Source organism: Leucopleurus acutus (assembly GCF_964270905.1).
Source record: "Leucopleurus acutus genome assembly, chromosome: 2".
NCBI lineage: Eukaryota > Metazoa > Chordata > Mammalia > Artiodactyla > Delphinidae > Leucopleurus > Leucopleurus acutus.
The window spans coordinates 70055160-70073626 of NC_139143.1; the positions used below are offsets into that span (position 1 = coordinate 70055160).

At 46.8% G+C, this 18467-nt stretch overlaps 1 protein-coding gene across 3 annotated transcripts in view; it reads left to right on the forward strand.

Moving 5' to 3' along the window:
- ILDR2 (immunoglobulin like domain containing receptor 2) overlaps positions 1-17852 on the forward strand; it is a 58609-nt gene extending 40757 nt beyond the window's left edge. For all 3 annotated transcript variants that reach the window (XM_082832714.1, XM_082832715.1, XM_082832716.1), the window contains 4 exons: positions 6802-6915; positions 11260-11476; positions 12607-13279; positions 14573-17852. In XM_082832714.1, the coding sequence (XP_082688840.1) occupies positions 6802-6915; positions 11260-11476; positions 12607-13279; positions 14573-14608 (1040 nt within the window). In that variant the 3' untranslated portion in view covers positions 14609-17852. The remainder of the gene's footprint in view (positions 1-6801; positions 6916-11259; positions 11477-12606; positions 13280-14572) is intronic.
- The last annotated feature ends 615 nt before the right edge of the window (positions 17853-18467 follow it).

Consider the following 18467-nt stretch of genomic DNA (forward strand, 5'->3'; position numbering starts at 1 on the left):
AGTAATTGGTATTTGTGTTTTTTCTCTCTCAGGAACTATTAGCAGGATTCTGATGTCTGAGACTGGGAATGAGTCACAGACTGAGAAGTAAAAGTTAATGATCAAGGACACACAGGGTATTAGAGAGATAAACACAATACAGTCCATTTCCCCAAAGGATGGAGTGGGCAAAAGAGGCATTAATAGGACTTGTCTCATGCTCTGTTTGCAGCTTGCCTTTCCCCCCCAATCTTCTGTCTCCTTCCTTCCCATCAGAACCCTTTCCCTCTTACTTTTTATTGAATGGATTCTCATAATAAAATGACTCTTATTCATAGAATGGCAAATACTTCTTCTCTCCTGTCTTCAGCCTGTTTCCAGTTCCTGCTTTTGCATATGCAGTTCAGTCATTTGGGCTCCATCCTGCGATACTAACCAACTGCAATTAGAAGTGGCTTAAAAAATAGAAAAAAAAATTATTTCACATAGCAGGAAATTCCAAGGTAAGGTGGTTCTGGGGTTGGCTAATGGAACAGTTCAGGTGGCATCACTGTAGGACCTAGTTCTTTCCGTCTTCTGTTCTGGCATCCCGAGTGCATCCTCTGTCCTCCCGGGCTGGCTCCCCTCCAGATTCCATAATGACTGCCACCGTCCCAGATGCTAAATGCATTCAGAGACGGAAAACTTATGCTCCTTCCTTGTGCTCCTTTTCTCAAGAGTGAGGAAAACTTTTCCAGAAGCCTCTTCCCCTTCCAGCAGACTTCTCCATGTCATTTTATTGGCAAGAATTGTGTCCTGTCTCCATTCCTAAACCAGATTGCCTTGGACCAACCAAGACTCATCTCTTAGGCCACAACACCTATTCACCTTGGAAATGAACAAAGTCAGGATTCTGTCAGCAGGGGAAAAGGGGAGAATGCACAACCAGCGCCGGCCAAGCTAGTCCGGCTCATGTTATCATCTTCTGGCTCGTTGAGTCAGGAGTGAGTTCTTCATGATCCTCACTGGGCACATTTCTGTACTCATGGTACCGTGGCCAGAATTACCGATGGCATTTGGCTATTTCTCCTTTAAGAAAAGTGGCTTAAGCCACTGTTCCATGTAGATTGTCCTTTAAAGAATGTCACAAGTGTTAAGAAATGCTGATTTATAAAGATGCAAATTTAGCCTATTTTTTTATTTTTATGCTACTTCAATTTTAGGGTAATCATCTAGCACCAGTAATTTTTCAGATTACATTTGTACACAATACTCTTTTGAACACTCCGTGTAGTTGAAAAGACATCTTTGATGAGCTACGTATAGTATAGCCAGTTAGTTACCGAATGGGCAGGAGGTAAGAGGCACCCTGATTCCTTCTCCCATTCTTCATAGCGGCTACCTGCTATGTGTGTTTGTTACCTGTGTTACAGAAAAAGATGACTGTCTCCTCCTGTCCTGCTCTGGGGCCATCCCCTTCAGCTTTGTCAAGGTTCTCTCTTTGCTGAATCTCCATACCCCACCCCATTCCCACCTCACGTCTTTAGCCTTTCCTTCCTATCAGCGTTCAGAACACACTCGGATCTCTCCCATTAAAATACAACAATTTGCAAAAACCCTATAGTCCTCTGATGCTACTTCCCTATCCACGTTATCCTCTTCACAGCCAAGCTCCTTGATAGAGTTTTGAATCTTTAATGTCTCCATTTCCTCTCCTCAGCTAACTTCTGTCTTGCTATTGCTTTCACCACTCCAAAGACCAGCGCTTGCCAAGATCGCCTTATTGCTAACTCGAATGGATGCTTCTCAAAGCTTGCCCCTTGACTTCTCAAAAGTACTTGCCACCCCTGACAACGCACTCATATTTCTTTGCCCTCCTCAACACTGTACTTTGGAGTTTTTCCTACCGTTTTCACTATATCCTGGCTGTTCTTTCTCTGCACATCCCCCAGATGCTGGTGCTCCTGTTTGTGCAAGGTCCTCTCTCTGGGGAATCGTATCTAGTCCATGGCGTCAGTCATCATCTATTTGCTGATGACTGCCAGTCTTTATCTCCATCCTCTCTCCTGTTCCTCAGTCCCACATATCCACCTGCCTTCTGAACATACCCACCTTAATGTACTACAGGCATTTCCAGCTCAACATCTATCTAGGAAATGGAATTAATCTGCTGTTTCTCAACCTCAAACCAACTCCTACATTTCTTATTTTCGGTGGATGGCACCGTTATCTACTTAGTAGCCCAAACCAGAAGCAGGGGCTTGATCCTTATCTCTTCCTCTCCCTCACTTCTCTCATCCAACTGGTCACCAAGTCCTTCAGATTGGACCTCAAAATAACCTTGAATTGGTCCATCTCTACTCAACTATCCTAGTCATTGCCACCAACATCTCCCACCTTGATTAATGCAATTACCTTTTCCCTTGCTTGAATCCATTTTATTTTCACATCTACCTGGTCTCCACTCATCCTTCTTGCAAAAGAATTGAATAGGCAAGTAGGGTTCTGAAATGTCATTTTTCAAACTAATAAGGATGTGTGTCTATATATATGCCTACTGTATGTATACAGAGAATATGCAAATTTTAAGCATCACTTCTCCCACAACTGAGCTGCTGTCACCCTGGGGGTGGAATCTGGCAGCTGTTCCATTATCCATAAACAGCCTTCCTTAGCTTATTAAGATAGGACGGGAAGAACAAGGCTATATCCATGGATATCTGCCTTACAGAATTCTTTTGCAAGTTTTACAAATCGGATTTGGCTTTAAAGGGGAAATTAGCTGAAAAATAGTTGAGCCTTAATTGGGTCAGAAGTATCAACTCAAATCTTTTAACAATAAGGATTTTTGAAATTATAGCTTGGCATCAAAATGAATATCCCAATAGTCCCTCTCCAGTAAAAATCAAAGTTGGCACGGCTAATAAATTAGAGGAGCTGAAGTATGAAAATCCACACCAACCAAAGGACTTGGACCAGACTGAACTTCAAAAGAGAAATAAATCACCCATCGACCCTAAACTGAAATATCACCAGGAAAAAAGTCATTTTCAAAAAAATGCTGGTCTTTGGCCAATAATGTAGTACATTTCTTATTAAAATATCACCACACATCAGAGAGTTCTCTGATCTTCAGACAAATTACAGATAAAAATCGGCTTGACACCGTTCTATTTGTTTTCAAATCAAGAAAAATTTAATGAATGCGTACAGATTTTCTCTCAAGGAGTTTATGGTCCAGCAGAGTGGTTTCTGGGGGCTTGTGAATGGAAATCAAATGAGTGACACATAGAAAGGAGCCTATGATAAGACTGTTCTCTGATGCCAGCTCAGAGAAGGAAAAGTCTCATCTGCTTGGAGGGATCAAGAAAGGTTTTCTGTGCTCCTGAGCATATACGTGACACAGAGCCAGGTTCTACCACGATGAGAGAATTAGTTATAGTGTTGCCACCCATCGAACATACAGCTTTCAATTAAAAAAGGAAAACCAACGCCTCTTAAAGGGAGAAGTGCCTAGCTTTTTTAGCTACTGAAACCAAACGGATGATGCCTCTAAAGTCTAAACATCAGTACTCTGCCTCTGTCCTTTTTGACAAAGTAGAGGGATTAAGATTTCTGAACTCATGAGCTGGTGTGACTTAGAAATCAAAGCTGAGAGTATCTAGTACAGTGGTGTCTCTTTACAATGCCAGTACTGAAAGGCGAAGCTGCCATTGTCATTTGAGGCTGTGAATAGTTACTGTGACTTTGCAGGGGCATGATAACTTATGCATACATGATCAAATCTGTCTCGTAACGAGGAGTGCAATTTGTTATAATGACCCAGAAAGCAATCTAAGCGCCGGTCCAAGTTGCAGTTAAGGGAGCAGTTTCCAGCTGTTGCTCAGGATGGCAGCCATCTCTCATTGCCAGGGGACAGTTGGTACATTGTTTCCTATAGCAATACTCTTCCCCCCTTTATCTCAGTATTACTGAATGTTTGCCATACAGTGCTTCACATATTAAGAACACCTAGATAAAGCCACAGCTGCAGGTAGAGTAGACCCTTCCCTAATGCCTATAAACATGCTCATTTTCTTTACTAAAAAATAATCATCAATAAAACAACAAAACTTACCTAAACCTTGCTGCTCCCTCAAGCTACCATTCAAGCCTTCCCCTTCCTGGTGAAAATTCTCCAACAAACCCATCACATGGCCTTTTCTGCCTTACTTGTAATTCTTTGTAATATAGTTTTTATTCCTGATTTTCATTCATTCATTCATTCATACAAACACATGTGTTTTGAGTGTCTGCAATGTGTCAGGTTCTATGCTAGGTGCTCAGGAAGCAGAGATAAACAGAGAGAATTTGTCCTGGACCTCAGGAAGTTTACAATCTAGACAGGGAAACTACTGAAAATACTGTTTCTAAAGAAAGCATTAACCCTACCCCCAGCCCCAGGCTGGCACCAAGTCAGCTCAAGCAAACATTTAAGTGCATACTGTGTATAGAGCACCATCCTGGGCTTTACGCTGAGCTAGAAGGATAAGCAGTCTTTTCCCTCAAGAATCTTTGGGAAGATTAGACATTTATACAAATCATTTGCAACCAATGAGAATATATTAAGGGCCATGATGAAAGTTCAAAGTAAATGACTTGTAAGTTAGGAGTGGGATAGAGAGAGAAGGGAGAGAACTTTTCTAGCTAGAGAAAAAGAAAGCCTTTTGGATGAGGTGTCATCTGAGCTGCCCCTAATAATTACAGAGAACTCAACGTGCGCCACTGATTGGGTCTTTGTTGTCTCCTTTCTTTTTTCTTTTTCTTTTTGGTTTATATATTTGTCTTTCCCCTATGAGATTATTTAAAAGGTGAAGAGTATTAGCTGTATCTTACAGACATGAAAACTGAGTCCTGGATAGGTCACCACTTATTTGAGGTCCCTCAGTAAATCCAGCGGCATGCCTACAAGATGCCCAGTTCCCCATTTCCCAGCCCTGTGTTTCATCCATCAGACATAACTGCCTCAGAACAGACATTGCAGTTCCGTGGGATAATTGCATTTTAAGTGAACTGTCTGTACTATGTAAACACCTCTGCAGAGATGGAAGAATGTGTAGCTTGATAAATAAAATCATTTCTGCTAATAATTGCTTCTGCATACGGATCATGGATCTAACCTCCGGGAGAAGGTGTACTAAAAAGCGTGTGCTGAGATTCATTAATTTTTTTTTTAAGTTATTCCACAATTGGAGCTGAATGTGGACTGCCCATCCTGTTCTCATATAGAAAACTAGTGCACCTGCAAATGGATGTGTGGGCGTCTTCCCAGTCTTCAATGCCAGGGCTCTGATTAGAGTCTGTGGAAGATATTTTAATCTTGCTTAAACGTACATGCTTGTGTGGGGGGCTCTGTCCACAGCCAGGGTAACATGACCAGAGTACAGAAAGCAGGATTTTCTCCAGAGGTGCATGCAGTCGTATGGTTTCTTTATGGTATTTGCCCTACTCTGGGAACAGAGAATATTGGAGGCGGGTCATTTGCTTCCATCCCACTGTACAGTCCTGATGGGCTGTAAGGTAGGACCGTGCCTCAGATGACACTGCCTATGGCACACCTAAGAGCATTTTCTACTCTGGGCTCTTCCTTTTTGTCTTCCTCTCCTATCTCTCCATACTGTCTCTGCTCCTAGACTCCAGAGAGGCAAGATGCCCAGTATGGTTGGGCTTCAGTCAGACTACATGGTTCCGGTCCCAGAACTACCACTTATTCCTGAGCAAGTTATAAAACCTCTCTGAACCAAAGTGTCCTCAACCATGAAATGTGGCTACTAACAGTTAACTTCCTTATGTAGTTGTGAGGAATCAATGTCCATGTAGAGCATTTAGCACAGTACCTAGCACATTTCAGTGCCCAATTAAGTGTTGTCTATTACCCTTATTGCTCTGTCCCCATCCCATTCCTTTCACTCTTTCTTGTTTTCTCTTTCTCTTATCTGTGAAGATTGGACCTGCCCGTGTCTGATCACCCTTGGGGCTGGTATTGGACTCGACTGATAAGTGACATGGGGCTTCAACAGCCTTTGCCCCTGACAATATGAGTGATGGGAATGTAGGAGATGGTATTATCTCTCATGCGTTGGTTTTGTTTTTTATTAAAGCCTGAAAATAACACCTGCCTGTAACCACATAGCAGCAGGTTGAATTAATCATGTCAAAAATATGGTAATCCCTTTCCTAAGAGGAAACTGCTAAAGAAATAATAATGGAACCATAATAGTAATCCATGTATTTTGCATTTTATTTTGTACTAATATGTATAAAGCCTACAATCTAATATTAGTTCTTATGCATCACCTAGTTATGGAATTTTTGCACAATCTCCCAAGCAACTAGAGGCTTTTAGGCCACCTGTGTCAAGGTCCCTGACGTTTGGGTATCTGTTTTAAAGCTACACGTGCTTCCAACAGGTGAAGGTATGAACCTCAGACTGTAGAGTGATCTGCGGCCCTAGTCTAGAGAGTGGTCTTTTTGTAGTGTGAGTGTACTCCCCCAAACTTTGAGAAGATGAGCTTTAAGTAGAGCTATAAGAGGTCAGGAGGTAGGAAGCAGAGGTTAACAAATGACTAAAAATATACTGTAATAGAATTTTGTTGTTGACCTGCCGATCCTCCATTCTAATGGAACCATGTGATAAAGGGGATCTGGAGTATGGTTCCATATATACAACTACAGGTTACGATTTCTGGGTGATTTCAAAAAGAGTTGTTATTAGTGGGACCCATGTTTTCTACTTGGTAAAATAAATGGAAGCTGCCTTCTCCTGATTTTTTTCACCTCACCTTCTTGTCTGTTTCTCAACAGTTCGCAAAGGTTACCGGATCCAAGCTGACAAAGAGAGAGACTCCATGAAGGTCCTATACTATGTCGAGAAGGAGCTGGCTCAGTTTGATCCAGCCAGAAGGATGAGAGGCAGATGTGAGCATCTGTTAGTTTTACGTGATCTGTGCATTGTGCTAAAGGGGATTTGGGGGTGACCATACGTGGGCAGGCCTGAGCTTTCAGGGTCAGAACTAGTAGGGGTGCTGGTGATACCACCCTAAAGAAAGTAGCTTTGAGTACATAGAGGAAAGAAAAAAGGGATTCTGGTATGAAAAATAGAGCAATCACAGGGAACTATATTCAGTATCCTGTAATAAACCATAATAGAATTTAAAAAAAAAAGAGCTATCATGTACCATCTTGGTTCCTGTTGTGTCTCTCCATGGGGCAGTCAGTACTGCTGGGGCCGTGCAATCCTGGGGTTGGAAATATTTTATTAAAACAGCCTTTCCCTACTACTCCCTTTAAAATATATTCAAAATAATGACCTAGGTGTGGAAGCTTGAGTATCAGTTTTTTCCAACATGAAAGGCCCTAGCATTGAACGACAGTCCAGCTGCCCGACTTGCCATTATCAGTGAAAGTGAAAGAGCAAGTCTGCCAAAGAAATGAAGTTAAGTCAGAAAGAGAGAGACAAATACCCTATGCTAACACATACATATGGAATTTAAGGAAAAAAAATGTCATGAAGAACCTAGGGGTAAGACAGGAATAAAGACACAGACCTACTAGAGAATGGACTTGAGGATATGGGGAGGGGGAAGGGTGAGCTGTGACAAAGCGAGAGAGAGGCATGGACATGTATACACTACCAAACGTAAGGTAGACAGCTAGTGGGAAGCAGCCGCATAGCACAGGGAGATCAGCTCGGTGCTTTGTGACCGCCTGGAGGGGTGGGATAGGGAGGGTGGGAGGGAGGGAGACGCAAGCGGGAAGAGATATGGGGACATAAGTATATGTATAGCTGATTCACTTTGTTATAAAGCAGAAACTAACACACCATTGTAAAGCAATTATACTCCAATAAAGATGAAAAAAAAGAAAAAGAAAGAAAGAAATCTCGTCAAAAAGAGGCCTACATTCCTTTGAGATGCCCAGCAGCAGAGGCTGAGGGGCCAGCAAAGAGGCTGCCCCTCTTGTCCAAAGAACGTTTTAATTACTGAGTCTGTAGGTGTCAGGGCCCCAACCCTTAACTCACCCACAGCCCTTGGAGATTTTGCAGCTGACACAGCTGATTCTTGATTTGGATTCCAAATTACCATCTGTCATGAGAGGCATCACAGGGCAGGTCTGACACGGACAGGCTAATGATCAGAGGGTGCTGGCAGGCCTGGGAGTGAGGTCACTACGTTTCTCTCTTTGAACCCTCCTTGCCTTGGAATCCACGAGAGACTTGATGGCATTGTTGGGGAAACAGTCCCAGACTAGAGGAGCTTTATTCAGATTAAAGACAACATATTCCTCCCAGTTTGCAATTCTAATTTCATCCTGTCTGAGTTGCATCCATTGCTGCCTCCACCCACCACACTGGTTATAAAAAGACCATCTCCAGATTGGAATGTCAGGAATGCAGATGTCACTGCACTTTGACAAGCTAGTTGTAACAGTGTTGTCATGGATCTCTGTAAGGGGACAGAGACAGAGATAGTCAGAGATCAAGGAGAAAGGGCCCATGGAGGAAATCTGTGAATCCCACACACACAGAGAAAAAGTGAAAAACGGAGGTTGAAAATAAAGGGTGGATCCCAGTTTAGGTGATGTCTTCTGTCTGCCTGGATTAAAGTGGTCTCCAACGGCTGGCTGGCCATAAGGTAATGACCAAGGAATCTTAGAGTCCAAGGGATGGCCTGGGTTGACAGATGAGGAAACAGAAGCCGAGAGGGTTGAAGTGATAGAATCAGGACTAGAACCCAGCTCTTCTGACTCCCGTCCTGTGCCCTTTTGTTAAACTAGAAACTTTGGAGCCAACTGTGGAATGTGCCATAGCTGCAGCGGCAGTTTCTAGTCAAAGACCACAGACTTCTAACTCATAGGACTTTAGGATGTTGGAGCCGGAAGAGACCGAGGCTGTTGAATCTACCTCCCTCATTTTACGGAAGAGGCAAGGGAGGCAGAGGGGGAAAGTAACCAGTGCCAGAGCTCAGTGTCGGGGCCAGAACTGGAGCCCAGCATTCCTGAACCTGCAGGTTGACGTTACCATAACTGCAGAGAGATGAAGCAGGAATCTAGTTCTCTTTAGTTTGAGAGGTTCTGTTCCTGAAGAGCAAAGTAAACCCTGGGGTGGATCACGGACATAGGACACTCTTGAAGATCTCATCATAAAATGAGCCTCATAGTTTCAGGTGCGGCAAGGGAGTAATAGATTCTGTAAGAAATAGGAGTTTCAGGGTCAGGCCCATGAATTTCCCAGCCAGTGTGATCCTCATTCGCCTGCCCCTTGTAAATAGGGGTTTGCTCTTAGGATATTTCAGTCTGGAATCAGCAAACTACGGCTCCCAGGGCACATATGTTCCACCTCCTGTTTTTGCAAGTAAATTTTCTTGGAACACAGCCATGCCAATCCACTTCTGTATTACTTATGACTCCTTTCATGTTGCAATGGCAGAGTTGAATAGTTGTGACAGTATGGCTTGCAAAGCCTACAATATTTACTATCTGGCCCTTTACAGAAAAAGTTTGCCTATCCTGCTCTAGAGTTCCATTATTAGGTGTCTGTGAAGTGGGGTATGTTGATGTTCATGTTCACTGTGGCAGAAATTTTAGAGCAGCATACAGGCTGGACTGTCCATCATATGAATGGTGCAACAGAGCTAGCCCTGAGTATCTGGAGAAGTGAAAACTGTCCATTATTCCCTGAAGTTTAAGGAAAGGTCTGAATAAATAATGTCATTTTTCAATAAGCACACTTGGTGCATTTTAAAGCTCTCTTCTGTATGGTTCCCGGGAGATTGGAGTTCGCTGGGATCATGAGAAAAGAAAGGTTCTAGATTTGATTAATCACTAGGATCTGAGTTGTTTTCCTTTAAAATAGGCACGGACTAGCCCATTCTCCTTACGGGGCAGAAAAGGCTTATAATTAGATTATAATTCAAAACCAGCTGATCACATGACCAAACTGAACGGCATTCCTGGTCAGCCTTGTGTCCTGGTAAAACAGGACAAGGAGGCTGTGTTTATGCTGTGGGGGGAGACCCTCCCTTCCCTTCATGGGTGGGAACCAGCAAAAATTCTCTGTTCCTCTAAGGACCATTGGGGATATAGGGAGGAGACGAGGTAGAGGGGAAACTGAGACACACATTTGTGCTTCCCACATCTGATCTCGGTTTACCTCTTGCTCAGCAGCCGGGCCCTACACCTTTTAAATGTTGATTTTGATAACAGTTTGAAGTTCAAAGGATTTTTGGAAAACAAATGGATTCAGTTACATTACAGATAGATTCGCTAGATTTATTTTTTAAGTCATGTGAAATTCAACCCATTTCAAAGTTTCATAAATAAATAGTTTCTTTGTTCTTTTGTTTTCTTTCCAGACCGTGACTCTGGTCCTTATTCACAAGTGCTTTTGTGCAAAGCTACTTAGGCCACCCTAGGAAATGAGCAGGCTGTGACCATCCCCTCCCTCTTTACATTTTTGGGCCAGGACCAGAGTATAAGCGGAGGCCCAGAAGCCCTAAGTGCAGCCCAACCTTCCCCTTTTCTTCCCGCACCTCCAAACAGCTGTCCTGGCCACCCATGGCCCCATACTCTTTGGGGAGTGGAAGAGGTCTACTCAGGCCCTGGAAATGGACTTGGTATTGTTTGGGGAAGATAGTCCAGGTTCCTGGATGAACATCCGGAGCGGGGGTGGATGGCCACTAGGTGTGTACACCCCCTTGGCCCTGTGGACTCCTCGCTCTGTGGGGAGGGGCACAACTGCAGGAAGCTGGAATGGGGTGCCTCTAAAGCGGAGCTGTAGCACTGACTCTGAAGGCCCCACCTTGGGACTCAGCCAACAGTAGGGAAGATCCCGTGGTCTGTGGCTTCTCTCTCTTTTTGCCCCTTTTGCCTCATGCCTGGGATCATCACGGCTCATCACTGAATTAAACAACAAGAAGAAAAATATTTGAGCAAGGATGCTGATGTACTAGGAGGAGACCAGCTGTAGAGAGCCCAAGTTCTGGGAAGCCTGCCTTAGGTGGAACAATAACAATTGTTTTCCTATTCCAAGAACAGAGCATGTAGGAAGCCTCCCTCTCTGTAGGCAAGTGGGCTTCCAGCTGGAGCCAGTTCCTGCTGAGCTAAGAATACAAATACCACTAGCTCAGGTCTACAACCCACCCTGGACAGGATTGAGGCCCTCGGGTGGGAGTTTCCCAAAGCCTCTAGTCTCAGCCGTTAACCGAGTTCCCATTCTGTTCTATGGGTAGGAAGCTCTGTCATGCCTGGTTTTTGTCCCTGCAGATAACAACACCATCTCGGAACTCAGCTCCCTGCATGAGGAAGACAGCAGTTTCCGCCAGTCTTACCATCAGATGCGAAGCAAACAGTTCCCTGTGTCTGGGGACTTGGAAAGCAATCCTGACTACTGGTCAGGTGTCATGCGAGGCAGCAGCGGGACAAGCCGGGGGCCCTCGGCCATGGAGTATAACAAAGAGGATCTGGAGAGCTTCAGGCACAGGTGAAGGTGGCTGTGGCCGGGCAGCGCTGGTGCTGGGCGTGAGGGGGCAGGAGCTGGGAGGCAGGGTGCATGTGAGGCTGCTGTGATCCGGCAGCATCTCTGTCTGCCCTTCTAGGTTATTCTGCCACGTCTCTCTGTGGGCTGTTGAACATCCCTTTCCCACATTTATTAAGCAAGGGAACACTTGGGACACCATGAGCAGAAGTAATCACTCAAGGCTCTTTGAAGAGGGTACTCTAGACCCCTTAATGAACCTTGTTAACATTTCTCTGCTCTTCTCACGTTTTATCCTATAACCTCCAAAAAACCCCACCCATCACCTCCATCATTTTTGATCATTTGTTTTGTGAAAGGTCAAGTGCCAAACGTGTTATACTGTTGCATTTGGGTCTCCTAATTCTAAAAGGGAGGTACTATTAATGTCCCCATTTTAAGTTGGGGAAACTGAAACTTACAAATGCTGAGGAACTTACCCTGGGTCACATGGCCAATGAATGTGGGGCGGCCAAGTTGTCTGTCCAGTTTTGTGTAGCCAGTGCCCACCGGACAGCACCTTCCCCACTCACCTAACCTGTATCTGGAGGGGCAGTAGATCCTATTGCTTTTCTCTCAAAGTACCAACTGCAGGCTCCCTCTTGCCTGCCACCCCAAGAGGTAACTTGCCCTCGGCTCTGAGGAAGGAAAAGGCCTCTGTTTGTCACCAAATATTACAGGGACTCCGTGGGCCACTGCTGTGTGTACTGCAGGCCCACATCACCCACGCTGGCTTTGAGGGTGTGAGGAGTGAGTCAGGAGGCTGTCAACCAGAGGTCACATCGTAATGGCCAAAAGAAGGCCCAACGTGTGTTTCAGCACCGTGTAGATCACGAAGTATTTTTATCCACACAACCCCATCTTGATCCTTAACACTAACACTCGAGATGGGCACGGCCGCCTTGAGCTCGTTGTTTGTTGATTCTGAGGCGTGAGAGATGCCCGAGGTGATTCATCCAGCCAGGAGCGGAGCCGTGGTTCGGACCTCGGTCTCCTGACAGAGGCCCCAGACACGACAGGGGCCCTTAGATCCCCGCTCAAGCTCCCTGCCTCGCGCACGGCTTACCTGGACTGACCAGCGCCTCCTCTGCCCGCAGCCAGCAGCGCTCCAAATCCGAGATGCTGTCGCGGAAGAACTTCGCCACCGGGGTACCGGCCGTCTCCATGGACGAGCTGGCGGCCTTCGCTGACTCCTACGGCCCGCGGTCCCGCAGGGCGGACGGCAACAACCACGAGGCCCGGGGCGGGAGCCGCTTCGAGCGCTCAGAGGCGCGGGCGCACGGGGGCTTCTACCAGGACGGCTCGCTGGAAGAGTACTACGGACAGCGGAGCCGCAGCCGGGAGCCCCTGACCGACGCGGACCGCGGCTGGTCCTACAGCCCCCCGCGCCGGCGGCCGCCCGACGACGCACACCTGCCCCGCCTGGTGAGCCGCACGCCGGGCGCCGCGCCCAAGTACGACCACTCGTTCCGGGGCGCCGGGGTGGAGCGGCAGGCGCTGCCTGAGGGCGCCAGCCGCGGCGGCAGCCTCGAGACGCCGTCCAAGCTGAGCGCGCAGCTCGGCCCGCGCAGCGCCTCCTACTACGCCTGGTCGCCGCCGTCCACCTACAAGGAGGGAACGCCGCAGGGCGAAGAGGAGGACGCGCCCGACGACGCGCTGCCTCCCTACAGCGAGCGCGAGCTCAGCCGGGGCCCGTCCTACCGCGGCCGTGACCTGCCCTACCACAGCAACTCGGAGAAGAGGAGGAAGAAGGAACCCGCCAAGAAGACGGTGAGGCCCAGGCAGCCTCCACGGGGTCTGGGCGGGGAGCCAGCGTGCACTATCGCTGTCCAGGAGCCGCGGGGCTGGGGAGGAGGGAGAGCTGGGGAGGAGGGAGAGCTGAGAAGGAGGGCCCTGCCCCAGACGCCGAGTGGGGCCCAGGTGGAGGGAGCGGGGCCTCCTGCTTGGGGAACGCAGGTGTCAGGCTGGTTTGTCCCTCGCTTCCCTTTATCCAGGACCAGGTGAAGTAAGTGAGTGTTGGCCCCTGGAGCATTGAAAAAAGGCAGAAGTAACAGGTGCGTAGGTGTAGAGTATTCGAGAGCATTAATGACGAGCTTTAAGAAGCATTTAACATCAAGGTTTCGAGGGGTCATTACTACCACAGGCCTTTAGGTGGGCTTCTGAGGTCTGCGTGCAGACGATCTATGCTCTATGCATGCTTATATGTGCCTTCCTCTCCATCCCTTATCCCTTTTAGGGTGAGGGTTTGTAACTTGCATCAAATGCCCCACAGAGTCCACATTCCCGAGGTTAGTAGCCATCGGTGTTCATGAAGGACAGCTCACTTTTTTTCCTTTGATGTTTTATTGAGTGTAAACTGTCCTATGCCCAGTATATGTGAAGGAAGTCTTTCAGTCCCTGCCCAGCTAATTGTCTCTTCTGTAAGTGGCCTTATTTAGACTTTGTTTTCTTTCTAAACGCCAAGAGCAGCTCGTGCCATCCCTCAGCCCCCAAATGTGACCTCAGAGGTTGTTGGGGGACAATCACAGATGTGGGTTCCCAAGGTGCCTTTGTACTCCAGAGGCCACTCTCCAAGCCTGGATGCTTCTGCCCCCTCCTCAGTTACCCCGCCTCTCCCGCCATTTTGTTTTTCATGATTCCAAGCTGCACATTTTCTTTAGTGTGTAGTATGGGGAGAGAACATGAACAGAAAAAGGTTCTGGCATGATCATTAACCCCTCCAAAACAAAAACTGTGACGACCGAAGTACTGTGAGTAGGGAAGGAACTTTCAGGTGATATCAGGTTTATGGTACACCATCTGCGCTACCTGTTGTGGAACAGTAAACATTGCAGTTATCCTTAAAGGGGTGAGAAGTTATTCTGTGGCCGTGGGACTAAGTTTCATGAGATGTATGTTGGCTTCAGCACCAGTTAAGGCTTAGGGACAGTAGTCACAAGCCTAATGAAATGCCCTAAAAGTCAGGGTGTGCCAGGCTCTGAACAGGTGTGGACTCTGCCCAGGGAACCATCTGTTGTGCTGGGTTGGGTTTCTTTAATCAGGTTCTTCCTGCTCTTCCCCCAGAGTGACTTTCCAACCAGGATGTCCCTTGTGGTCTGATGTTTGTTTTCAAGACGACTCTCTGGATGACTAGAAATCAGAAGCAGAAAACGGGAACAAGACACAAATCCAAGAAGCAGCAGGCCCGGGACCTTCTCTGGCCACCACCTTGGAAGATTCGCTGATCTTTGCTTTGGCAAGGGATGGGGGGCAGCCTTTCAGGGAGGCTGATTGCAAACCTCAGTGCCCATCTAACTAGTCTGAGAAACTTATCAAGAAAACAACCACGTGTGAGCACATTCCCACACATGGAGTTTCTCACCCACAGAGTTCATCCTGCCCAATCTCCTTCCTTAGCCAAACCAGGATTCCTTTTCCAATTCTAAAAGGGAGTTAGCTCTGGACTGCTAACTCCCAGATAATGCCTATGCCTACAGTCTTCTTTTCTATACCTCCTGTGCTGTGCTTAGAGACAGAACTGATTACTACTATTAGAAGGAATTCACTGACAGCGGAAGATAGCTTCAGACAAAATATACCTTTTAGCCCCATTACCTCCCAGTCACTAGTCAATGACTGTTGTTACACTGAAATCAGGCCCGTGGTGAGCTCAGTGACAGTGACCTGTGGGACAATCACAGAAATGGCTTCAGTGTACTGTTCGAATGACAGTTCTTGAGTGGCTGGAACAAAGCAAGAGCTGTCGAAGTGGTATTTCTTTTTCCATCCTGAGAACATAAACTGCTTTTTCTCTTTTGGCACAGCAACGTCTGAGTCTTGGACATCAAGGGCTCTGCCTGTCCTCCCCTCTCCTGGACTCTCCACAGGTTTTGGTGCCACACACAGAGCCCTGCCTCCCTCTGCACTCTGATTAGGTTGTCATCAGGTGCCTTTTGATAAATGATTAAAATATACACATGAGGGCTTCCCTGGTGGCACAGTGGTTGAGAGTCCGCCTGCCGATGCAGGGGACACGGGTTCGTGCCCCTGTCCGGGAAGATCCCACATGCTGTGGAGCGGCTGGGCCCGTGAGCCGTGGCCGCTGAGCCTGCGCGTCCGGAGCCTGTGCTCCACAACGGAAGAGGCCACAACAGTGAGGGGCCTGCGTACCACCAAAAAAATAATAAAAAATAAAAAAATAAAATAAAGTATACACATGAAAGAGAAGAGGGAGAAAAAGAGGAGAAGACAGTAATGCAAAATAGAGAAGAATGAGAAGGAATCTAAGAAGAAAAGAATATATTGTCTCCTTATAATTTGAATATGGGCCATTTCCCCCACAGACTCCCCTGGATCTTCTGTGTGTTTTATACTTTGTTTACCATGAGTTGTTCCTGCCATCCCAGCTTCGTCATTCCAGGACACCTGAGTGTGGGACAGGCATCCCTGGGCCTCACCAGGCTGCCACTCTAGATGCTCTTGGGAGATGAGAGAGATTATCCTTCCTTTCTCAGGAAGGAACACTTCCTACTCCCACCCTTGCCTAAATGATAGATTTTGCCTAAATCCCAAAGCTAGATCTCTCTGGATTTTGTAATTTGTACAGAGTGTGAAAAATGGCCACTCTTCCCTTCTCATCAAGAGGTGCAGTCTGTTTCTCAACCCCTTGAATCTGGGACTGTCCATGTGATTTGATTTGGCCAGTGGCCCAATAACAGATGTGACACAAGCAGAGACTTGACGAGTTCTTGTGCATGGGGCTTGTCCTCTCTTGATGCTCTTGGGAAACTTGCAGCCACCACCAGGTGAATGAGCCTGGGCTAGCGTGCCACGTGATGAGAGAAAGGGGCCCAGTTACCCCCATCACCCTAACTGGCAGCCTATCAACTCTCAACTGATTGCAAACACATGAGGAAGCCCAGCCGAGACCAACAGAAGAACTGCCTACCTGAGCCCAGCCCACATTGCTGATTCCTACTCAAGGCATGAGAAGTTGGTGCACTCTTTAAATGTTCATTTCTCTTCCAGGAAAACCTGGCTTTTTCTTCTTGTCTGAATGTTTAGCCCTAAAACCCTGACTCCATCTAACCTGAGGTATCTCTCAGTCTCCACTTTCTTTGACAGACCTTTGTCAAAGCTCTTCATCCCACACTTTTATGGTGGGATACATGGTTGGGTCAAATCACTGGAGGACGATGATGCTTGGCGCTATCCCTCTGCTCCCGGCAGCGGTCCATCCTCTATCTATGGCTCCGTGGACAACCTCTGAAAAAGGCTTCTTCTTCAGCATCTCCTCGGTCTCTCCAGAACTGTCTGACTGGAGCTAGGCCCTTTTCTCAGAGTACCATTCCTCTGGTATCCATTTATTTCATGGCATTTCCAAACCAGTCCTATGTGTGCAAGGAAATAAAGAAGTGGCTAGGTGAGGGTCAGAAGGGTGAGTTGTTATCATTGCCTGGGGGAGAACTGGCCCTGCCAAAGGACTTCACAGCGGCCTTGCCCTGTGTGAGCGGAACCAGAACAGTTCAGCCCAGTGCTGGCACTTCCAAGGGCTGGAAGACACAAGCCATAACCCTGGTGCTGAGTTTTAGACTTGCTGGTGTCCCTGGCCTCTGAAAGCTTTAGCTCTAGTCTGTCTTTTTGGGCCCCGATTCCGATGGAAAAGATGATTAAAACATCGTTTCTTAGTCACCAGCTTTGGATTTCAACTTGCTCAGGCAATTTTAGAGAATCTTGGGTAGCTGCGGTAGCTACTCTCTCATTATACTGAGCACTGTGTCAGGCTATTCACCACCAAAGAGCCCCATAGCACCAGCCGCAGAGACCAAAAATACTGCTTTTATTAGTCAGGGGCAGGTATGATTTTGGTGAACGTTGAAGGGAGCCATGGGAAAGAATTATTAAAATTGGAAACCTGCAGTCCCCAAACAACAGAACTACAGACAGACAATAAAAAATACAAAGATGATAACAGGTTACTGAAATAACCTGGGGAGATGGGACCAGGTTGTCCTCTGAAGGGCTGCATAAATCACTCGGACCTCCAGGCCTCCAGTCGAGAGAGAAAACAGTCATTTCTGGGTATGTGGCCAGGAGATAAGGTTGACTGGACAAGTAAAGGCAAACTGGCCATCCTCGGCACCCCAGCTTTTCTCGACACATCCTTCTGTTTATTCTCCCCTAAATAGTCTGTCCTGCATAGGAAGTGCTTATACATGTGAACTTCCTTCCTAGGTGTTATTGGGGGTACAAGATAAGACTTGTGTAAGACTTGGTCTCCGTCCATGGGGACCCTGCCATTGAATAGGGGGAATAAGACATGCCCAAGAAAGAACTGGGAGATTTTATGCATATAATATGAAGTATTGCTATGGATAAATTACAACAAACCCAGAGAATTAAAGGTTTTTAATTTAAATGGGTATATTTTGATATTTGTGTTGTGTGTGTTTGTCCATCCATACCATTTAAAGATATGCTCAGTGATCTGAAAAGCCAATATTAAAAAGTCTGAGCTGAAAGAGGTGAGTTAGGATGGGGAGGGTTGAAAAGCAGAGGCCCCAGTGGGATGACGCATGAGAGTGTTTGCCTGAGTCAGGGACGTGTTGGATGAGGGGGCATGGATGCAGGTGGCAGGTAGATGAACTTCTCTAGGCCATGCAGAGACTTATGAGGAAGCTGGGGACATTTGTTGGACCTAGTGCTCATGGGGGAGCTCTCCAGGGGTTCAGTTCTGCAGCCACGAGTGTTGCTGTCCACCTCCACTAATGCAGAGAATGTCTTGCAGAGATGATCGGCCTCATCTCCATTCTCTGCACCTGGCACGGGACTGTGCAAACTGGGCATGAGAAGTGGCTGCCACTCTAGCCCACAGCTCTCCACGCTGAAAAGACCTAGCCACATCTGTAAATATTTCTAAGTAGTCTGAAAGACTTCCTATAGGTTATCTGATGAGACCTTAGGCAGCCTTGGAGAGAGG